The 20,488-nt window shown below is 34.2% G+C and overlaps 2 protein-coding genes across 2 annotated transcripts; both read right to left on the bottom strand.

The window, feature by feature from the left end:
• Positions 1 to 2,276: 2,276 nt before the first annotated feature.
• On the bottom strand, positions 2,277 to 4,588 carry LOC101210577 (putative pectinesterase/pectinesterase inhibitor 24). The gene is made up of 2 exons (XM_004135499.3): positions 3,534 to 4,588; positions 2,277 to 3,243 (listed from the first exon to the last, which is right to left on the bottom strand). Exons 1-2 carry the CDS (start codon positions 4,558 to 4,560, stop codon positions 2,567 to 2,569), a joined length of 1,704 nt encoding a protein of 567 aa, XP_004135547.1. The 5' UTR covers positions 4,561 to 4,588; the 3' UTR covers positions 2,277 to 2,566.
• A 2,523-nt stretch (positions 4,589 to 7,111) lies between these two features.
• Positions 7,112 to 17,910, bottom strand: LOC101210333 (obg-like ATPase 1). The gene is made up of 12 exons (XM_004135498.3): positions 17,592 to 17,910; positions 17,018 to 17,185; positions 14,130 to 14,253; positions 13,469 to 13,560; positions 12,860 to 12,958; positions 12,576 to 12,689; positions 11,679 to 11,743; positions 10,129 to 10,248; positions 9,199 to 9,274; positions 7,980 to 8,072; positions 7,718 to 7,768; positions 7,112 to 7,477 (listed from the first exon to the last, which is right to left on the bottom strand). The coding sequence occupies exons 1-12, from the start codon at positions 17,676 to 17,678 to the stop codon at positions 7,379 to 7,381; spliced, it is 1,188 nt and encodes a 395-aa protein (XP_004135546.1). The 5' UTR covers positions 17,679 to 17,910; the 3' UTR covers positions 7,112 to 7,378.
• Between the last annotated feature and the right edge of the window lie 2,578 nt (positions 17,911 to 20,488).

Below are 20,488 nucleotides of genomic sequence, written 5' to 3'. Positions count from 1 at the left end.
AAAAATGAGTTTAAGTAATTGAGTTTAATATATAGTTGGGAAAAAAGTTGGGGATTACATCATACAAAGCGTTACCATGTGGTTTCAATGGCTTTACTCTAAGGTTTTTATTGCAATTTGGACTAATTCCAATTCTCCCTTTTCAATACAAAAAGTATTCACTTTTAAACTTTAAAGCATCCTTTTTATTATGTAAATATGTAACCTAACTCTTTCCAAAGACAACCATATAATATGCACAAATTAAATTAAAGTAATAAAGCTATACAAAACTGACCTTATGTTTAAACTTTATTGGTTTCAAACTTTTTTACTTTCTTTTTCATTGACGATTTTTGTTTATATATGGCTTAGTTTCAACATCTTATCGAGAAAAGAAAATCATATTGTTACATCTTATTTTGTAAGAACTTTATAGAACAATAATTCATACTCAAACTTAGAAGACTACAATATGGAATATTTTAAATTCACTTCTCGTTGCGTCTAATAAACAACTTTTAGACTCCACAACTAAAAAACAACAATTTCGTAAATTATTAACTCCTTACCCTACGAGTTTTACTACCAAACAACTCTTGACTTAATAGTTCAATTATTTGCCTTCAATGCTCTCTAAAGAGTTTAATTTAATTAAAAGAAAGACACGAACGAGAGAGCGAAAGAAAAATTGAAGAATTTATATCGTTTGTTTTTATTGTTAGTCTTTATTATAGTTAGTTTGGAATTATTATTTTTGAGATCTAACATGATCATATATATATGATAATAATATTTGAAAGTACAATAACTAAAATAGAATTAGTACTAATGTACGAGGACCAAAACAATCTTTTAATCCAATAAATTTTGAAGGAATTGAATTGGGAGGATGTAATAGAGAATTTTAAAATAACCAATAACGGTATTGTTAAAAGAATGAGACACGGTCTCAATAGCTTACTAAAAAGATCGTAAGTTCAATCCTTACTACGAATTGTTTTATACTAAAGGGTCGAATATAAGATTAGTCGAAGTATATGTAAGTTGTATGAACTGATTGATATATATAAAAAGAAAGCTAAAAGGGGTCTATAACAGACTAAAAATAATGAATGTGAAAGTTGGAAAAAATTAGAAACAAAATCTCCATGCTCTAGAAAATGAAATGATGAACATCAACATCAAACAAAAATAACAAAAAGAAGAAGAGAAGAAGAATCATGAGAAGTATAATTATTGTAGAATGTGAAGAGATCATATGATAGAATAGCTATTAAAAATAGCCATAAATAAAATGGTTTGATTGCCATTCAATTGAACATAAGGCATCATCCAACTGCATAATCAATGTCTTCTCTCTATTATTATTTTTTCAAAGAAGTCAACTCAAAATGTTTCATCATTATACCTTTCAAAAAGTAGAAAAGTGATAGATTCCATCTAACTTCTTACAAAACAATATATATATCTATACATAAACGTTATACAAAAACCACAAAGTAAAAATAAATAGTTTAAATCATGTTCGATGACACGATAAAATGATTTATGTTGCGGGTAACTTTGGACTTGAAGACCAAGAAAATACAAAGAAAAATTAGCTCCAAGATGAAAGTAGATAGATCGTTTAGATATTATATTAAATTTATCTTTACTCGCAACTTTAAGATTTTGGATTGAATTGTTGATTTAAGATGAACCTAACATCTTGACTCTTCTTCATATTTCAAGCCAACAAATGAGAGAAAGTGTTAGATACTATATTACATTTATCTTCATTTACTAGCTTAAGCTTTTGGGTTAAATTGATGATTCAATAACGTTAGATATTTTTTTGAATCCATTTTTTCATGGAAAATCCAAAGAGAGATGCAAAAAGAATGAGAAGTCCAGTTGGCTCATTGCAAGAGTTCAAGGGAGCCACTAGTCCATATCTTTGCTAAGTCTTTGTAGTGTTTGTCGTTTTCAAGCTCATAGACTAAACTTGGATGTTTGCAACATTTTAGGCCGTGTTTAGTAACTATTTGGTTTTTTCGATTTTGTGGTTGAAAATTAAGCTTATAACCTCTTATGTTTTTTAATTGTAACTGAAGTTTAAAGTCTACACTTGTAGTAGTGTTAGATAAGTCCAAGGTCCTAGTTTCTAGAAAAGTTGTTAAGTATCTATATTTGGAGTTAGTTGGCTAATCTTTTGTGGAGATAGTTTCTCTCTAATAAGAACATATACCTACATCAACTGCAATGAGCCCAATAGATTTTCTAACATTTAAAACAAAATGTCAATAGAAGAGATCAAGAATGAAATGAAAAGGACCTTAAAAGGGAAGTGAAGGCTCTATTACACTTGGATGTAACTTAAGAAACCTCATAAACATTCAAAGTTTCAAGCTCAATCCTAAAAGTGGACAGAACTTTCTCAGTATATGTTCTTATGACAAAACCAATCAATCAAATAGTTAAAGAAAGTGTAAGAAAAAGTCAACAATATAAAGCAAAATAGAAAAAGAAACAACATAAGTTTGAAGATACAAAAGCACTTGGTGGCAATGAGAAGAAGCTCCATGAAGCTTTCATCAAATCAAAATCAGAGAGTGGCAGTGAAGGGAACTTGTGCCTTTGAGATCCAATCTTTACCATCAATGAAGGAAGAAACTGTGAACTTTTTGGCAGTTTTAGTGTCAATGTTCTTGACACCCTTCCATTTAACTCTTTTGGATGTGGAAGAACCAGGGCCATAGTTTTGAAACTCTGCATAGAATATGGTGTCTGGTGCTGATGTTCCAATCCATGGCAGCCAACCAGTTGGGTGAATCAACCTCCCCAAATTACTTTGCATAAACACGGTTGTCGAGTAGTTCTTCCATGGACGACCGAGGTAAGTTTCGGTAGTTTTCAAGTCGTTGAACGGTTGGATCAAAGAACCTTGTATCGAAATGCCAGTGTTTTGATTAGGATCAAACCTGCCTTGAGCAGTGATTGTGTTCTTTTGGCCTAAAAGAGGCAACCTTGGTGCAATGGTGCAGTTTTGTAGGACTACTGCTGAGTTTCCAAAGATGAAATCGACTGTGCCGTAAACCTTACATTCACGGTAGAATTGACGGTTGGAGTGTGCGTAGAGAGTGTCTTGGTATGCATTCATTTCACAACGGTAGAAGATCGATTGGTCAGATGTCGACATCAGAGCGACTGCTTGGTGTTTGCTCGGTCCAGCCGTGTTTATGAATCCCATGTCTATAGCAATGAAGCCTTTTCCCTTTGCAGCTACAACAGAAAAAAAAAAAAACACACATATGGAAACAAATTGTTAGATTGTAAGGTTTGTAAAAAACTAAAAGGCTTTGGCCCCTAAACTTGCCTTAGATGAGGTGGGCTATCCTTTTCTCATTATAATCCATGCATAGCTACAGTAATACTATTTGAAACCTCTCATATTATCTATATCATTTGCGATTTTGTAGCCATTCTCTTTCCTCATTTGTAACTATAACAACCAATTTAGAACCCCAAAAACCTCAAATTATAAGCTTAGAGGAATCTTTTTGTTTTCTTACCAAATGTTGCAGTTGAAAATGTTGGTGTTCCATCTACGACATTAAGGTTGCCACTTACTATGGTTGCAGTCATTCCATCACCAACCATAACCACATTCCATTTGTTCTTCACAACTTCAACGTTCTCCTTGTAAATTCCCTTCTTCACATAAATTACAGTTCTCTTCTTGCTCTTATCAGGAACAGCCCCGAGAGCTTCAGTGATTGTTTTGTACTTCCCCGAACGGTCTTTCGCTACAACAATGTCAGCATGCTTCCTGATATCACTTTGAGCCAGCTTTCGGAGGATTGGACGTGCCCAATCTCCATTGCTTTGATGGTTTTCATAACTCATCAATCGTCGTAGACTTAAAGAATCCGTTAGCTTCGAAAAGAACGATACAATGGCAAGTCCATTACTAGTCAACTCAGTGGAGTTCTTCAAGAAATTTGCAACGAGGTCTGCCAAAGCAGGATCAACTTCGGCAAGATCATCGATGCAAGTCTGTTGGTAAGTGGCTGCTGAAGTTATCCATGTTTTCAAATCATCCACAGCTTTCAGTAACGTAATATCACTAGAAGACAATGAGATATTCAAATGATCCAAAGCTAAGTCCAAAAGTTCATGACAATTTTTCAAAGCCAATATGGTCTTGTTGTCAGCTGTTTTGGTAATAGCATGATCAAAAATGTAGTCAGCCACTTTTGATAATTCACCAAGAGCCAATTGAACCGAAAGCTTCGATATTTGACCGGGATCGAGGTGGCTCGAGTTAGCTATTGGACCAAAAGCCTTTTGACATGTATCAGGATACAATGTCACATCACAAACTGCTTTGATTGAAGTTGAAAGAGAACCATTTTGATTGTTACTGTCATCATTGTTATTAGAAGCATTTCTAGTACCAAAAACAACAGCAACAACAACAGCAACGAGAACAACAGAGGATAAAACAATGACAACAATCCTCCTACGAGTCCTCCGTCTAGCGTCGAGCCTCAATTGGTCGGTTTCATCGACCTTACCGTAAGGTCGAAGAAAAGACATGGTGTTGTTAATTCCTCAAACTTGTTGTAATGAAATTAAAGAATGTTTTTGGTGAGATGGGAAAAAATGTTAAGTTTTGAATACAATAAATAGAGAAAGCAATAATCTTGAATGTTTTGACGTGCAAAGCACTAGAGAGAGTGAATTTTGAGCACTGATTCTTTCATTTCATTTATTATTATTATTGTTTTTGCAAATTTTTTTAGTTATTCATTTGATTTTTGTGTTCAAAAGTTCATACACGGTTTAAAGAACTGCATCTCACGTTTCAGCATGATATCAATGCAACTAATAATTTGTTCATTTCTTTTTTCCTTTACTTCATAATTGAGAACTTTGGAATATATTAACAAAATCTTCTTCTTGTCTCTCTCTCTCTCTCTCTCCTCTCTCTACAGCTAAATTTCTTCTAATTGATTGAGTACATATTTTGGTTTATCTAAATTTGATTTGCAAAAAATAAAACTGAACTCTGACCCTGTCATTGACTTCTTGCTGTCTGGCAATGTGCTAATTTCTGTAAATATGGAAATATCAGTATCAACGAAGTCAAATGAATAAAAATGTTTATATTAAAGTTTTTTTTACTTATAAAACTATGAGATTTGTTTATTTGGACTTAAAAAAAAGTTAACGTTTTGTTTAGTAACCATCTTGTTTTTTCAAAACTGTTTAGTTTGTTTTTCTTGCAACATCTTTACCTCAAACAAATTTTTAAAAACTATACATAAACTTTGGTGTGTTTCTCTCTATATTTAACAAATTGTGTTTATAAGCTTAATTTTAAAAAACCAAATAGATACCAAACAAGGTCAAAACTTTCAAATTTGTATCTAGTAAATTCATGAAAAAATTTCAAAAATTTAAAAACTTAAGAACTAATTTTATGATTTTGAAGATAGGGTAGTTAAAACAATACGACTATCCAAACAATCTAGACTACCAAATCCAAACCGTAAGTGTTAGGATGTGTTAGAAAATTCCCCCTTGTGTGGATTGATTTGAATTGTATTTTCTAAAAAAATTCATTTGCGATAGGTCGTTCACGTAGAAACCTAATACGTGAGTATGTAATTTTTAAGAGTTGAGGTAGAGACCCTGCTCAAATCTCATGGGTTCTTTTTAAATTAAATTTGTAACTTAATTTTAATAATTTTAGAACCAAAGATTGAAGTTGAATTAAATTTATAACTGAGGAAGGTACATATAGTATTGTACTAATACAACTTTGCAATTTGATGGACAGAAAAATATATATATAAAGAAAAAAGATTGGGAAGAATTGTCATAAAAGGAAGCATTGGTCAACCAAAAGGTTATTTTTCAAAATCTTAAATAAATTTATAAGGTGGTCAATACGGTGCATATGCATATAGTATTTGTTTTGTTGGGGTGGTGGGTGTCACGAATAATTAAACTTCTAAATATGTAAAAAGAAAATAGATCAATCATGTGAAAGAGAGAATAATTTATCATAACAACTTGTTGATGAAAGGGTTTTAAGTTCATAATCGTAAATTGACAATCATTTTTTTATAAAAGAAACATAGATTGACAATTTTAATATCATGCGCGTAATAACTATTTTTTATAACAATATAAATAAATTTTTTTCATAGATATTGAATAACATGTGTGATGGGGAATCGAATCTTTGACAATAGTACTAGTAATTAATAAAATAAAATAAATTAAAATTTTCAATGAATAATTTCACCACCGAATAAGTTTTTCATAGTTAAACAATTTTAACAAAAGAAAAAGGTGAAAAAAGATGACTTGGGTCAAGTATTGTTTCTCTTCCAATTTTTATCAGTTTCATGCGTAAAAGTATTATATGATTCATTTAATCCATAAGAGAAACTTTGTTCGACAATATTTAGAGCAAAACTGTGCTAAACTGTTAAAATTGTGAGTTAATATTACAATATTTATCGAAGTTTGAGATAAATTCGATGGAAAGTTTAAGACTAAATTGATACAACCAAACGAAAAGGAAATTATGAATCAGGGGAAATAAGCATAGGGAAAATCTTTAGATACAAACTTTTACCAAAACAAATGAAAACACATCCGAGAAAACCTGCTAGTTTCTCATATCATAAACTTGAAGTAAGAGTAAATTTTCAGATAATTTTGAAACAAAGGGTTTGGAAGAGTTAGAAGGATACAAATTTAGGCATATGGATTAAGAACATTATAAAAACGAAGCATCACTTTAGATGAAACACAACAAGTCGAATATAGATTTCAAAATATCAATTTTACAAAAATAACGATATTAATTGAAAGTTATGAGAAAAATCTATAAAAAGAATTTCTACTTAAATTAATAAAAACAAATTATTTAAACTTTTAAAAACAAGTTTACATATATTTTATTTGTAAATTTCTATGTTTCATGGTTTTTACGTTGATGTCAAACTCATAAAAATGAAAATGAAAAATATCAACATATCAATAAACATTTCTGAAATCGAATCAAACACAAGCTGCCAACATCATTTTAATGGAAAGGTAAGATTATGAAGAGAACTGAAAATAAGAGTTGATGAGAAGATGGCATGTAGTAGTATTATTGTCAATATACTGCCAAGAAGAAATGTGAAAAACAACAAATAGAAAGCAGAGTTTGTATAATTTGAACTCAAACAAAACAATTACTTTATATTAAGACAACTCAATACAGGCTCTAAGTTCAAAACTCAGGGTTGATTTAACAAGACATTATCATAACCAAAAAAGAGCAGGGAAGAACTCAAGAAATCTAACAAATTAAGAGTACAAAGGATAGATATTACGTTATAGGGGATGGGGCTCATTTTTTTCCACCACCTGAAACGTTAAATTTGAAGAATATAATATCTCCATCTTGAACCACGTAAGTTTTTCCCTCTTGTTTGTATTTTCCAGCAGCCTGTGAAAGAAGGATGGAAAGGTATAACGCAAATTGTCCAATCTAAACATAGCTCATTGATTAAGATTTCCCTTGACTGGGAGGTCAGAGTTTGAATCTCTCACTTCTACATCTAGTTCAGCTTGAAACCAATGAGGATGCTTTTTGTAAAATGTTAAATATGGTTTAAATTATTTTCATTTGTCAGAAACTGGTTTAATCGAATGTAAAAGAACCTAAACTGAATATATGTATGTATACCTTCACTGCCGTCTCACTGCCATGTTCCTTGAGATCCTCAAATTTCATGACCTAAAACCAACATAAAAATTAGATTTAACATTCTACAGACATTTTCAAAATTAAAGAGAAAAGGCGAAGTAAAAAATAACCAACATAAGCATGAAAAAAGTAAAAAATTCTAATCAATCTAAAAATCACTCGGCCTAAAACTTGAGATCTGGATGAATTTGGGTCTAAAATTGTATAAATATAACATAATCAACGAAGGCTTCAGAGTAACCTCAGCACAAATGAACCCTTTCTCAAAATCAGTATGAATTGTCCCTGCAGCTTGAGGAGCCTTTGTCTGTCGTCTAATTTGCCAGCATTTCACCTGCAAAGGTGCATACATTCAGGATTGGATCAGGCTAAATGTTAAAACAGAAATCAAATACGAGACTTAGATAGCAAACAATCACAATTTCCGACACTTGCAGCAATCAAAGGAGATGAACAGAAGGTATTCTACATGAAAAGATAGAAGGAATCTCTCTAAACAGTAAATGCAACCACTCAGAGATTGGGGGAACCTGCGAGCTGATAAATGTACTAAGACAAGAAGCCAAAGTGTTGTACTATAAGCAAAACCATCAAGTAATTAGGAGAGGTAATTCGATGGAATTAAATTATAACCGAACAAAACAAGTCAAATTAGGTTGAAATTTTTAACTGAGTACAATTTTATTTATTTTTCTATTTACTTTTTGCAATTAGGATGGTTAGTAAACTATTTAAAAGGAAGGGATAAGACCTGAAAACAAGTACAAAAACATAGAATTCATGCAGTGTTAACAAACTGAGCCAATCGGGTTAATTCAATTAGATTTTTCAAGTCTGTGTTAACTGTCTAGTTCATTCCATGTAAAGAAACAATCATTTCAGTAGTTAAATTTCCAAAACTGACAGATTCTATCTAGTTTTCATCCGTAAGACTTCGTCAATCTTAGTTATGAACTTGGAAACCCATCTGAAAGGTACGGAAAAGAAGAACATCATGAAACTTTGGCATATATGTCAAAGCTCACAGCCTACCATCTACTTAGCGTCAGAGAAGGACATCATAAAATAAATACACTTTGGTTTAAATATCATTACTCATTACTGCCATCCTCTACTTGAAGAGAGTAGTTCTAATTATTACTATTATATAGAAACTATGCTTTCATAGAGAATAACTAGAATGGTAGAAAATTGGAGAATACAAAAAACAATTGCCAAAACAGAGCCTAAACACCTTAGAGATGAAGAAATGGTACCAATATAATAAGATTGCGCATAATTACAAAAATCTAAAGAGAGGCATTAAACTTGGGCAAGGAGCACACCTCTTCAATGCTCATAAAACATTTCAACCATCAAAGGCAAGAAATGGTAATAATCACGTAATATTTGAATAACTTTTAATTTGTAAAAGGATAAAGTGTATACATACATGTAAATAATTATGATAGGTATTTTACCTCATCGGGACCAGCAGTGAAGAAGTATATGAGATTGATCGCCGAGAACCCAGTCTTTATGATCTTTGGAAGGGCACTGTAACAATGTCAATCATGTTCAGTGCTGTAAAATTATTATTTTTCACTATGAAGCTTCAAAATCGTTGTGAAAGTAACATTGTTTAGTCTTACGGGCAGGCTTTTCCTTTTCCTTCAACAAATGTTGGCATTGATTTTCACATTGTATACCAACAGAATACGCATGTGGAAAAGCAATTTATTTAATTAGAGTAGATGGGTTTGTTTGAAAACAAAAAATCACAGTGTGAACAAGAACTAGTAGTACTTTTCCATACACATCAGTCAAGTGCAATATTGTATACATTTAGAAGATAGTGGATTCTCTTTCTATGTTTAAATTGGGCAAGGGAACTTGGATTTCTTTTCAGAAGGATAATTGGGCTTGTGCTTTTAAGGACCAATTTTCTGCATCTTTTCTCTCTTTCTTCATCTCCAAATGCATGTGGCAAAATTATGGGACTCTTTCACTTCAGAATGGAATATTGCATTTGGACAGTCCTTAAAGAAGGAAGAGATCACTGACTTTGCTTCTCTTAAGGGTACTAGTTCATTTCTTAAAGTTGACCCTTCAAAAGATTCAAGGAATTGGCCTTTGCTCAGGCTGTTTACAGTAAGATCTTTGACAAGAAAGTTGCTTCTTCCTCGCCCTTACAAAATGATTTATTGCGGATAATATGGAAGACGGAGAGACCTACGAAGGTCATTAAATCAACATACTTATATGATTAATAACTGTTGAATATACACTGAAATCATTATTTGATGCCATGTATGTAACTAGTATTAAATTATATTATTTTTGCCACTTATTTCTCTTTTATCCCCCCCACCCAGTCCTTAGCACTACAAAAGCCAAGACCGAAAACTCACCTTTGAATCTTGTTCTCTTCACAATACTTTTCTACATCAGCTGGGGATGACATATCTGCAAGATTTCTTTCTAACACGCCACTGAAAGGTATAATCGTTTCACCACCATGTTCCTGCACCCTGTAGGAAAGGATTAATTGATCATCTGTAACAAGTAACTAGTTGAACTTGAAGAGAATTAAAATGCAATTCGAAGTAGCATCAGAGACAAGGAATCAAATGGACATTTTCATTAAACAGAATGGAAATTAACATAAAACATGTCTTTGTGCATGCAATGATTGCTTTGTGTCTATGTGTGCACATCTAGATCAACTTATGCGCACCTCGACTAATCTTATGAGACAACCCACCTGATCCTACAACATTTGGGTATTAATAAAACTCGTAGAATATTAGATCCTAGGTAGGTGATCACCATCGATTGAACTCAAAACGATAAACATAATATTGAGCAAGTAAACACAAGAGAGCACTTATTTAATCTGTTTTATTGGAAGAAAAAATCAAAAGATATTCATGTGATCTACAGGGAAAACTGAGTGAATAATAAATCTCACTTATAAAATAGTAAACATCAAACTTTGCAATCAACAAAATCTAACATTGAGCATGTTAAGACAAGACCTGGAGTGATATTTTTCTAATTTTGCTGGCAACTATCACAAAGTAACTTGTGCGGAGTGTGGACACAGTGCACATTAACACAAAAAACAAGTAAATTAACCAGTTATAACTGGAAAACTATCCTTTCGTCCATCAGGTTTGAGTAATAGGTCTGTCTATTTAGTCCATAGATTTCAAAATCTTAGATTTACATCCCTATAATCTAGTAAATAGATTACTGTAGTCATTGACCTGTCGCAACTTAACAGAAAAATAAGATGACATATCTTATAATAAAATAGATGATTTGACTATTTAAAAAGGACGAAAAAGAAGCAAACTCATCCTCTTATCTTCTATCTTCCTGCAATCCCACCACCACACCCTTCAGCATTCTCATCTCCGACGAGTACTGTTCGACGATGGTGAAACTTACAACCTCACCTTCACAAATCCCCTTCTCTCACCATTTTTCCTCTCCTCAAATTCTCACTGCTCACTTTCAGCCATTTTCTTGTTTTTGAGCATTAAAGTTCAACCCCTCCAAGGCATCATGCCTTCTTCATCTTCTTATGTGCTACTTTAATGTTTCAATCTTTCCTTGTTTCACTTACCCGCAACAAAGATCTTTCTCTTCCCCACCTGGGTTTGGTTTAGTTTATTACTCTGATTCCCGTTTCCCTTTCGGGCTTTCCTTTTCTTTTCCCTCTTTCCAATTTACCCACTTTCCAATCTCCCTGCTTTCCCCGTATATGATTTTAAAACTGAAGACCAAACAGACAGACCATTAGACCTCCTACTCAAACCTTAAAAACCAAAAAGGTGATTGTTTCTTTGATAAATTAATGTGACCGTACAGACATAGGCATGCACGAAAGCTGACACACAATGAGGGAGGTAGTGGGAAACTAGAAAATGTATACAGCAAAATATAGATTATGTACCAAGCATGAATCTTCGGAAGAAATTTATTCTTCTTTCTTTGGTAATCTTTCTCCGTCATGTTCACCTAAAAATGTAAATATGAGCACAATTAAAATATCACTCAGGTCATAAAAACATTTTAGAAGAAATTATAGGAGTAGAAAACAGATCATGCATAGGTTTATCATTAAGTTGTGTCGTGGACAGCTACTGTATAGTTCAGTGAGAAAAAAAACATTTTTTCCACATGCCCATAATTGACTTCAAACGTCAAAAATCCAGCGTCTATGTAATTCCAATTTTATAGGTTTAGAGGGTTCAACCTCGAGACAATAGAACTTGATATGTCAACCACAGAGAGGACTTAAAATTGTCTTTGTATCATGCAGTTGGGTTTGAAGGCATAGGTTTTATTTTATTGGGATTTATATTATTCGGGAGGAGGCCAAGTGCTTCACTTAACAACCTGGGTTTTAGGATTGAGAGATCTTGGGAGGAGGCCTAAACTAAAGGCTTTTTGGTTATCTTGGCTAAGGCCTCTTTCCTCCTCCACAGCATCCTGCCTTTCAATGACCTTGGCAAGGCTAGTCCCTTAAGTTAGAATGTTGCCAAGAGAGATAGTTGGTCAAAGTTTATATGGTCCTTGATGTCCTTCAGTTTCTGAATGAAAGAAAAAACAGCAATCTACTTCCACAAAACACATACTTTATTTTGGATAATCAATTGAATAATAAATACTAAAAGACACCATACAAAAAACTAAAGACATGAAATTTGGGAAGACATTCATATTTTAAACAATATAACAAATAGAAAGGATTGAAAACAATATGATCATCGGTTAAAAAATATATAGACAACAAACAACCAATGAATATATATTATAACAAAGATACTTGAAACGTGATAAGACTTACCAAGTAAACAACAGGCTTGGCCGTGAGCAATTGAAAAGTATTGAGAATCTCAACATCAGAGGCTTTCCAATCACCTAAACGAATATCTTTACCTTCCTCAAGTGATGCCTTGACCTGAAAATGTAATTACATTGATAACAATATTGTTTTTGTTCACCAATGTCAATTAAACTTCAATTAGTTATTATGGTTATAGTAAAGAGTCAAAAGAATATTTAACAAGAACGTAGATGAAGACAAAACACAACAAAAGAAAAACAGACTTCCAAATATGAAAACCACACCTTTTGGCAGCATTCAAGTTCAATCTTCAACTGCTTGTCATTGCTTCTCTTCATGCTCTTCTCAATATCCTCAATTTTGTTATTTATAAATTCAATATCCTAGGTAGGAATATAAACTTTTTAATGAACAAGACATTTTAAGCAATAACATTTTAAAAGAAAAAAATATCAGGGGAGAAAGCATGTTTCTTCCTACTAAAATGTGTCAAGCCAGAAAGCAGCTAAGATACCCAGCAATGTTTACATGTCTAAAGTTCAAGAAAGTAAGATGAACGTCTCCTCTTCCGTCCTGCTAAAAAAGACTATACATATACATATTGCTAAAAAAGGCACTGTAAATTTAGAGGAGGCAGCTTAATTCAAGTATCTTCCAATTAATGTTAAAGGAAGTCAAACATATAGATCTGTGGTACATGTACCGTCAGCCATGCTACTAGGTGATGGCATGATAGAAGCGGGACCTTAGATTTAGTTTTACTTCGTAAAACAAGTCAAAGATCTCATTTTTTGAGAGTGCAATGCGGTAAATTAAAAAAATTAAATTGATCAAAATCTTTAGCCCAGCGATGAAATTTAGAAGCCAACCAAAATTTTCTAAATAAAACAAACCTTCAAACGCAGTTCTTCGCTGATAACCTCTAAATCCCTAACAGGATCCACTGTATCATCAACATGGATAATATCTGCATCCTCAAATGCACCTACAAAGAAAAGGAGAGTTTAATGCTTCGTTGTTGAAATCAAGCGGCTATGAGCCAACAAGTGAACTCAAAAAAATAATTTAAGGAAAGGAAAATTTTCATTTTTATAAAAAAAGAAAGGAAAAAAAAAGAGGTAGCACATCCACCTCCTCCCACTCCGGGAGGAGAGAGAGACAAACCTCCAAACCTTATCAGTGTTAGAAATTGTTTTAAATGGAAAATAAGAGAAGTCCCAAGACAGAAAGATGCTCATTTGGAATGTTTTTTTTATAAGAAACAAATTCCATTGATGTATCCTCATCTAGAATGTTAAAGCGATTATTAATGTGATCAGTTGAAAACAAGCAATAAAACTTCAGAGTACAGGGCATGGTTGCTGTGGACACATCTTACCCTAAACTTCGAAGACAGAAAGATCCTTACCTAGAATAATTTTTTTTATAATAAATAAATTTCTTTGATGTATCCTCATCTAGAATGTTAAATCAGTTATTGTTGTGATCAGTTGAAAACAAGCAACAAGTAACAAATCTTCAAAGTATAGGGCATGGTTGATGTGGATATCTTACGTAAAACATGGAAAATGCCATCAACAGCACGAATGTGCGATAAGAAACTATTGCCCAACCCCTGTCCTTCATGAGCGCCTCGAACCAGCCCAGCAATGTCATGGATTTCTAGAAATGCCGAAACCTATACATTAAGATTACTTCAGAAGGATGCAACACAAAACCCTTAATTGAATTTAATATTGAACAAAGTAAGATAGTACTGTTGCTAAATAATGAAAAAAAAAAAATTGTTCGTATGATAAATTCTATAAAGCAAATTCTCCAGAAGCCCTTTTAAACTACTGGCGCAGAGGGTTGAGAAATTCTAACCTAAAAAAGAAACCCACAAAACTATCTCCAACTTTGATCAGGGGTTTTCATAACTGTGACTAATTTTGAGTCCTACTAATAACCTCAACAAACCTCCTCTAGCTTCATTGATTTTTTTTATAAGACCAAAAGGCAAGCCCACAAAAAAGGGGACTCCCTCTACAAGAAGGGACCTCAACCATACAAAATCATATTTAAAGGATAATTACAAAAAGCCTCTGAAATTGAAGCCCAATGAGAAACATGAAAACGAACAAGAGACCATATTTCTCTAGCATCCCTCTCAACCCCCCAAACACCCTGCTATTCCTCATGCCTCACAGCACCCAAATAATAGCACAAACACAAGCACGCCACAGAAACCAGCCTCTCTCCCCAACTCCATTGATAGCTTTGAAACAATTCCAACTACATAAATCCAAAAATGTCAAATGAATACCAGTAGGCACTAACTTCAAACTAATCACCATAAGGGAGATAAACATGGTTTCTTCACGAGGAGTGACATGACATCTCATTTATTGTAAGAAAAACAAATAATCCAAATTTTATTTATGAAGAGTAACCAAATGGGAATGAGATCTCCCACGGCATGGCTCCATCCAATTGGCAAGGGTTAGGCCAATGAAGCCACATCAACGATTTTCATCATTTTTATAAGAAACAAAGGAATGCATTCAAAAAGAGCAAGAAGCCCCAAAAGAACAACCTAAATGCATTCAAACAAGTTGCTTTGTATCCCCTTCCCCAAAGGAAGAATTACAGAAAGACCTCCCAGTCTAGATTGAACGTATCATTGATGTGGTTAAAAGACAACTTGTCCCTATAAAAAGAGGACAAAGAACAAGACTTATCAAAGAAACCCCACACACATCTTTCCTTCCAAAGGAGCTGCGAAATAGTTCTCACAACATTCTACCAAAGGACCCTAGCCTACCTTTCACAAACCCACTAGCAAGAGCTTAATCAAACCACAAGCTCAAGGATTTAGAAAAAGACCTTTGCTGTCCAAACAATTGTCTAAAGTGATTCCACACATTTTCAGCAAAGCACATCGAAGTAACACGACTGATCGATTCTTCACTACTACAGCACATCACATGCATATTCGGGGAAAAAGTTAAGCTGGGGAATCTTCTTTGAACCATGGTCAAGGTATTAATACTATTTAAAGCAGCTTACCATATAAAAGATTTTACTCTGATCAAGACCGTACCACCCTAAATTTGAGAGCTAAGTCTTCCTCAAGTAGCCACCTTTCTTGACATATACCCTCCCAGTGCAGAACTGACAGTAGAACACCCAGGTTTATCCAGCTTCCACACTAGAGAGTTATCCTCCTGGAAAGGAATACAGGGCTCAAACAGCAATGCTAATCTTCCTCATTCATCCAACCCTCTATCAAAGAGTTGTCTTCTAAGCCCCAAGTCCCAATCATTTCCCTTCCACACATTTTGGACAGTATTAGACTTGACATTTGAGATTCTGGAAATGCTGGGGAAAAGGAATTCCAAATCGATTGAATCCTTCATAGTCGAAGCATTTACATATAGTAATTGTAACAACATCCAAATTCATCAAAACCGGTACAGAAAAATAAACAAGAATGGCAGGTTGGTAACTGCAGGGGTAGAGGTTTTAGGCTCAGTTTTTATTGAAGTAGCTTAGGAAACTTATCCAACCCCTTTCTCCACCAACCACCACTAAAAGACCATATAACATGGCTGTCCATGGACTTCATGGATTCCATAAAGAGTCCTATGTATTTAACACGTTTCCTCCACCCAAAGATGTAATACAAAGGCTGAAACAAACTGCTTTAACAAAATCTATCATTCTTAGGGGCAGTAGGATAGTTTGAAAACAACAATAGAGCTACGAGAGAGATGAAAATGGATAGGGAAAATCATTCAATGCAGCTTAATATCATCGACAGTCAAACACTATTGCCTTCCTCCAGGGTTTGCAGATCTCTTAGTATGCTATAATAATAAATCTTTCCATGCATGGGGCTTGTAATTTCAGCACAAAATTTCAATTTCATGTCTAATGAATTTCTGTCAAAATTTTGGCACCCCAAAAAATTCTTAAGTGAAAATCCTAATTATAACCATCATAGAAGATTATTCTTTCACAATAAATAAATAGGTTAAACAAACATTATCAAAGACGATGAGACAGTGCATTAAATAACAAACTTATATTAAAATATTATGTATGGTTTAGAAATTGTGTAATTATTTTACTGCTTAGGAGCTCAACAGTCAACGTGTATACGGAAGTACGGAATTGCACTCAACATTACTTACTACTACTAGTATTAGCACTTGAATATCTAAAACTAAAACTTCTCAATTCAACTAGAAGTAACTAAATAAAGAACAACTTTCCATCCCATCTCTGACTTAAAATGGAAAAGTTAAACAGTTTTAATAGCAGATACTACAAAAACTAATATCTAACGAAATGTTGAACCATACAAGTGCCTTTGAATGGGTTCTCCCCATTATTTCATGAACGGAAAAACTAATCTGAATAATTCTGAATTGATAATAGCTCTAGAACAGTAAACAAACCTCGCTTTTAGGTTTGTATAAGTTGCAGAGCCATTCAAACCGTTCATCAGGCACATTTACTCTGGCTTCATTAGGTTCAATGGTACAGAAAGGGAAATTTTCAGCAGGTATTGACAGCTTTGTAAGTGTGTTGAAAAGAGTAGATTTGCCAACATTTGGCAATCCAACCTGAAATCCCAAACAAAGACCAATCACAAAAGTGTAAAGATGGATAATCAGCACCTAACAACAATACTAGACTTTCAGAAAATAATGTACAGTGTCTCAAAAGCCAGGTCCATCCATATGTTTTAAGCGCAGAAGAAAAAACAAACTATAAAGCAGAAGCGTAATCTAGTAACAGAACAGCAAAACCACAATAAGCACTCGCATCCTGGATTAGAAAACCATGAATACAAACATGACTATAAACAATCAAATGAAAAACAGAACTGGGTAGCTCGTTTTTTTTTTTAATATATTCGGAATAAATGAAGAGCTCAATGAAATTCCATTCTTCATCAATGCATGACTGGGAATCCACTATAATCCAGATAATCAAACGATAAAAGAAATGATGGAAGTAAGAACATACAATTCCAATCTTGAGATGGGAAGAAAACCGGCCAAGAATAGGTCGTTCAGCTGGAGCTTCCTTGGATTTCGAAGCTTTTGGAGGCATTGGCGATAGTGGGTGGAGAAAGAAATGGGTGGTATAGGGTAGCTGCTGAACTTTGGTGCCGGATTTAGAGAAGAAAGTGAGCAGCTGAAGAGGAGGGCTTTGTGTTTTTCCCTTATGATGATGCCATTGCCGAAGCCCAACCCAAGTGTTTAAACCCTAGCTAATTCACTCGCGTTTCACAAACGCAGCCCCACCTTACGATCTTATTTTAGTCAAACTTTACTTTTTTTTTTCTCTTTTCTTTTATGTTCTCCTTAATGTTAAAAGCTATTTTTTTAAAAAAAATAACTAACTACTCCGCCCTTACTAGTGTAAAGGGATTTGAGTGAGACATTCACAACCCAACTCCTCGAGTTGGTTTGGAGTGTTTACTTTCTTCCTTCTAATGTTTGTAAAATTAAAAATAGTTGTAACTATTCAACACTCATAATTATGTTTGGTTGTATAGAAAATGTTATCATGTTCGTTGAACCTACAACCTCCCACACGATCGTTTAGCTTTCTACCTATCGGCTAACTTTTCATATGACGATTGTTTAACAAAATACTTCTAACTTTATTTTTATTAAATAATATATATATATCATTAATTCAAGTGGACGTAAATATATATGTGGTAAGAGAAGTGCAACTACGAGATTTTAGTGGAATGAGTCGTTAAGGATTCAAAGAGTTTAGTCCTTTAATCTTGAATCGTTGGAGCCCATGATCCATAGGTTCACCAGGTTCATCTACTAGCTCATTATGGTAATCAAATTTAGAACAGAGTGATAAAAAAAAAATTAAAAACATGCAAATGGATTTTTGCTAAGGTGGTTGCATGAATTTTAATTGAACCACCAAATTCAAAAGATTGAATATTAAATTTACACATGTAAAGTTTCAACTAAGTTAGTTTAAGGACTTTATAAATAATAGGATTTGGGTAACTAGGGATGAGATTATGAGAGTTTTGTTGAAATGTTGAAGTGTCGTTGGTTTAACCACCCGAGAAGAAGCTTGCGATAATAAGAATAAGGACTTCTTTAGTAAATTGCTGTGAGTGTTTTTCTCTCAAGTGAATTTATGTTAAAAACTTTATTATGATTTTTTTTACTTATTTGAAAGAATAGTTCAAATGAGAATGTTCAAAAAAAATTTATATAAAAAGTTATGTTTTCAAGCATGATTTATAATGTTAAAGCTTCATTTGATGATTGAATTGAGTCGACTGAGTTCTTTCAGGAGATAGAAAAGGGGAAGGAGTCCAGAATATAATAGAGGGGAATTCGCTTTCAGCAGTTGCAAGAAGAAGAAGTCGATTTTCTTCTTCCAGTTGAGGATATTATTCTCTTTCTTTCTTTCTCTTTCTTTCGTAGATGAACAAAAATCAGGCTCAATGCAAGAAAGCAAAGAACTAAAAAGAAAGGTCTATCCCCCTGGTCGTATTCAAAGGATCTCTCAAGACCTTCTTCTGGCATCACAGCCTATTCTATCCTCCTCAACCTCTTCCTACTGAGGGGTTCAATCCCCCAGGACTAGCGGGAAAGCAATCACTATGCCCCGTTAGCATCAAAGATCTGAGATAAAGGATTACGGAGTCAGGTCTTCGCGGTCCGGAGCCGGCCGGTAATCGTGAACTCAATAATATCCAATTCTATTAGATTCCCGAGAACTAAGGCATATGCAAAGTGGGACTAATAAAGAAAGGATGAGAAATTCATTCTATGCTGGTAATGCCTTATTTCCTACTAACAAAGGAGATATAGAATCCTCTGTAGCTGTAGCAACGGATCTTGCTTACTCAGCCAGCCGGTGACGCTTCCTCTGCTCTTCCACTCTATCTCAACTCGGTTTTTATCTGATTTCCAGAGTATTCCATAGGCTTTCCTCTTCCTCTATCTTCTAAGAGAAAGATCAGAAGAGTGGAAGATATTGATCTTCTTAGGCACAGCCCGTTCCAAGGAAGCACTGAGACTAGGTTTGATTCTGAGACAAGGATATCTTCTGCGAACTTCTTGCTTTCCCTTATACTTAGCTATCTTAGCTTGGCATCTACGTCATCAAAATAGAAGCCAGTGAATAAGGAAATGAGTAAAAGATGCTCTTCTTGGCGATCGGTTTTAACGATCTACCAGAAGCATCTCCATGTTTTCCAAGGAACTTTGTGAATTGAGAGCGGAACAAAGTAGCTCGACAAGAAGTAGCTGTCGGTTCTTCCAGTTGAGGGAGCAAGGGAATTCCCAATTTTTTCAGAAGCAGAAAGCCGTCCGATGGGTACACGAAAGTGACGAAGTAGCTTTGACTACAGAACCATGCCTGTCTGTTGGAGCGAATAGGATGATCGGGCCGAGGGCAGCCCCCTCTTCCCCTCACTCTCCTTTCCCGCTCCGTGGGATTCACCTTGAGCGCTTTCTTATCGACTTATATCTGATGAGAGAAAATTCTTGAGCAGTTGAGCAGAAGAGAAAGAGGAAGGGCTCTCTAGCAACTCTAGCAAACGGAAGCTCCGTTCAAGGAGCGGAGCCATATACCACAACCTGATGGTCGAGTCTCTTCGCCCCTCTCCCTACGGTCGAGTCTCTTCGCCCCTCTCTCTCTCCCGCGAAACTAATAAACTAATAAGAGGCTAAAGAAGGAAAGCCTATCCCAATACTATATTTTTTTTTTTTTAGATGATACTAACTTTTACGTGCACATAAATAGTTAAGCCACCATTGGGAAGTTAGCTTATTCGTTGAAAGGAGTGTATAAAGCTTAGTGGTTTAAGCAACAAGGATGAATCTGTATGTTCTCGGATGTTGTTGCTATAATAGTATAAACACGAGGTA

The sequence above is a fragment of the Cucumis sativus genome, chromosome 1 (assembly GCF_000004075.3).
Source record: "Cucumis sativus cultivar 9930 chromosome 1, Cucumber_9930_V3, whole genome shotgun sequence".
In the NCBI taxonomy this organism is placed as follows: Eukaryota; Viridiplantae; Streptophyta; class Magnoliopsida; order Cucurbitales; family Cucurbitaceae; genus Cucumis; species Cucumis sativus.
This window is presented reverse-complemented; position numbering and strand designations above follow the sequence as displayed.

What these genes read in the sequence shown, in the direction of transcription:
- LOC101210577 (XM_004135499.3), bottom strand. Translation starts at nt 4,560, where the DNA reads ATGTCTTTTCTTCGACCTTACGGTAAGGTCGATGAAACCGACCAATTG. An exon ending in ATTTTCAACTGCAACATTTG is followed by an intron (nt 3,244 to 3,533) that starts GTAAGAAAACAA and finishes TTTCTGTTGTAG; the next exon opens with CTGCAAAGGGAAAAGGCTTC.
- LOC101210333 (XM_004135498.3), bottom strand. Translation starts at nt 17,678, where the DNA reads ATGCCTCCAAAAGCTTCGAAATCCAAGGAAGCTCCAGCTGAACGACCT. An exon ending in TATACAAACCTAAAAGCGAG is followed by an intron (nt 14,254 to 17,017) that starts GTTTGTTTACTG and finishes CTTAATGTATAG; the next exon opens with GTTTCGGCATTTCTAGAAAT. An exon ending in GCAGTGAGACGGCAGTGAAG is followed by an intron (nt 7,478 to 7,717) that starts GTATACATACAT and finishes CTTCTTTCACAG; the next exon opens with GCTGCTGGAAAATACAAACA.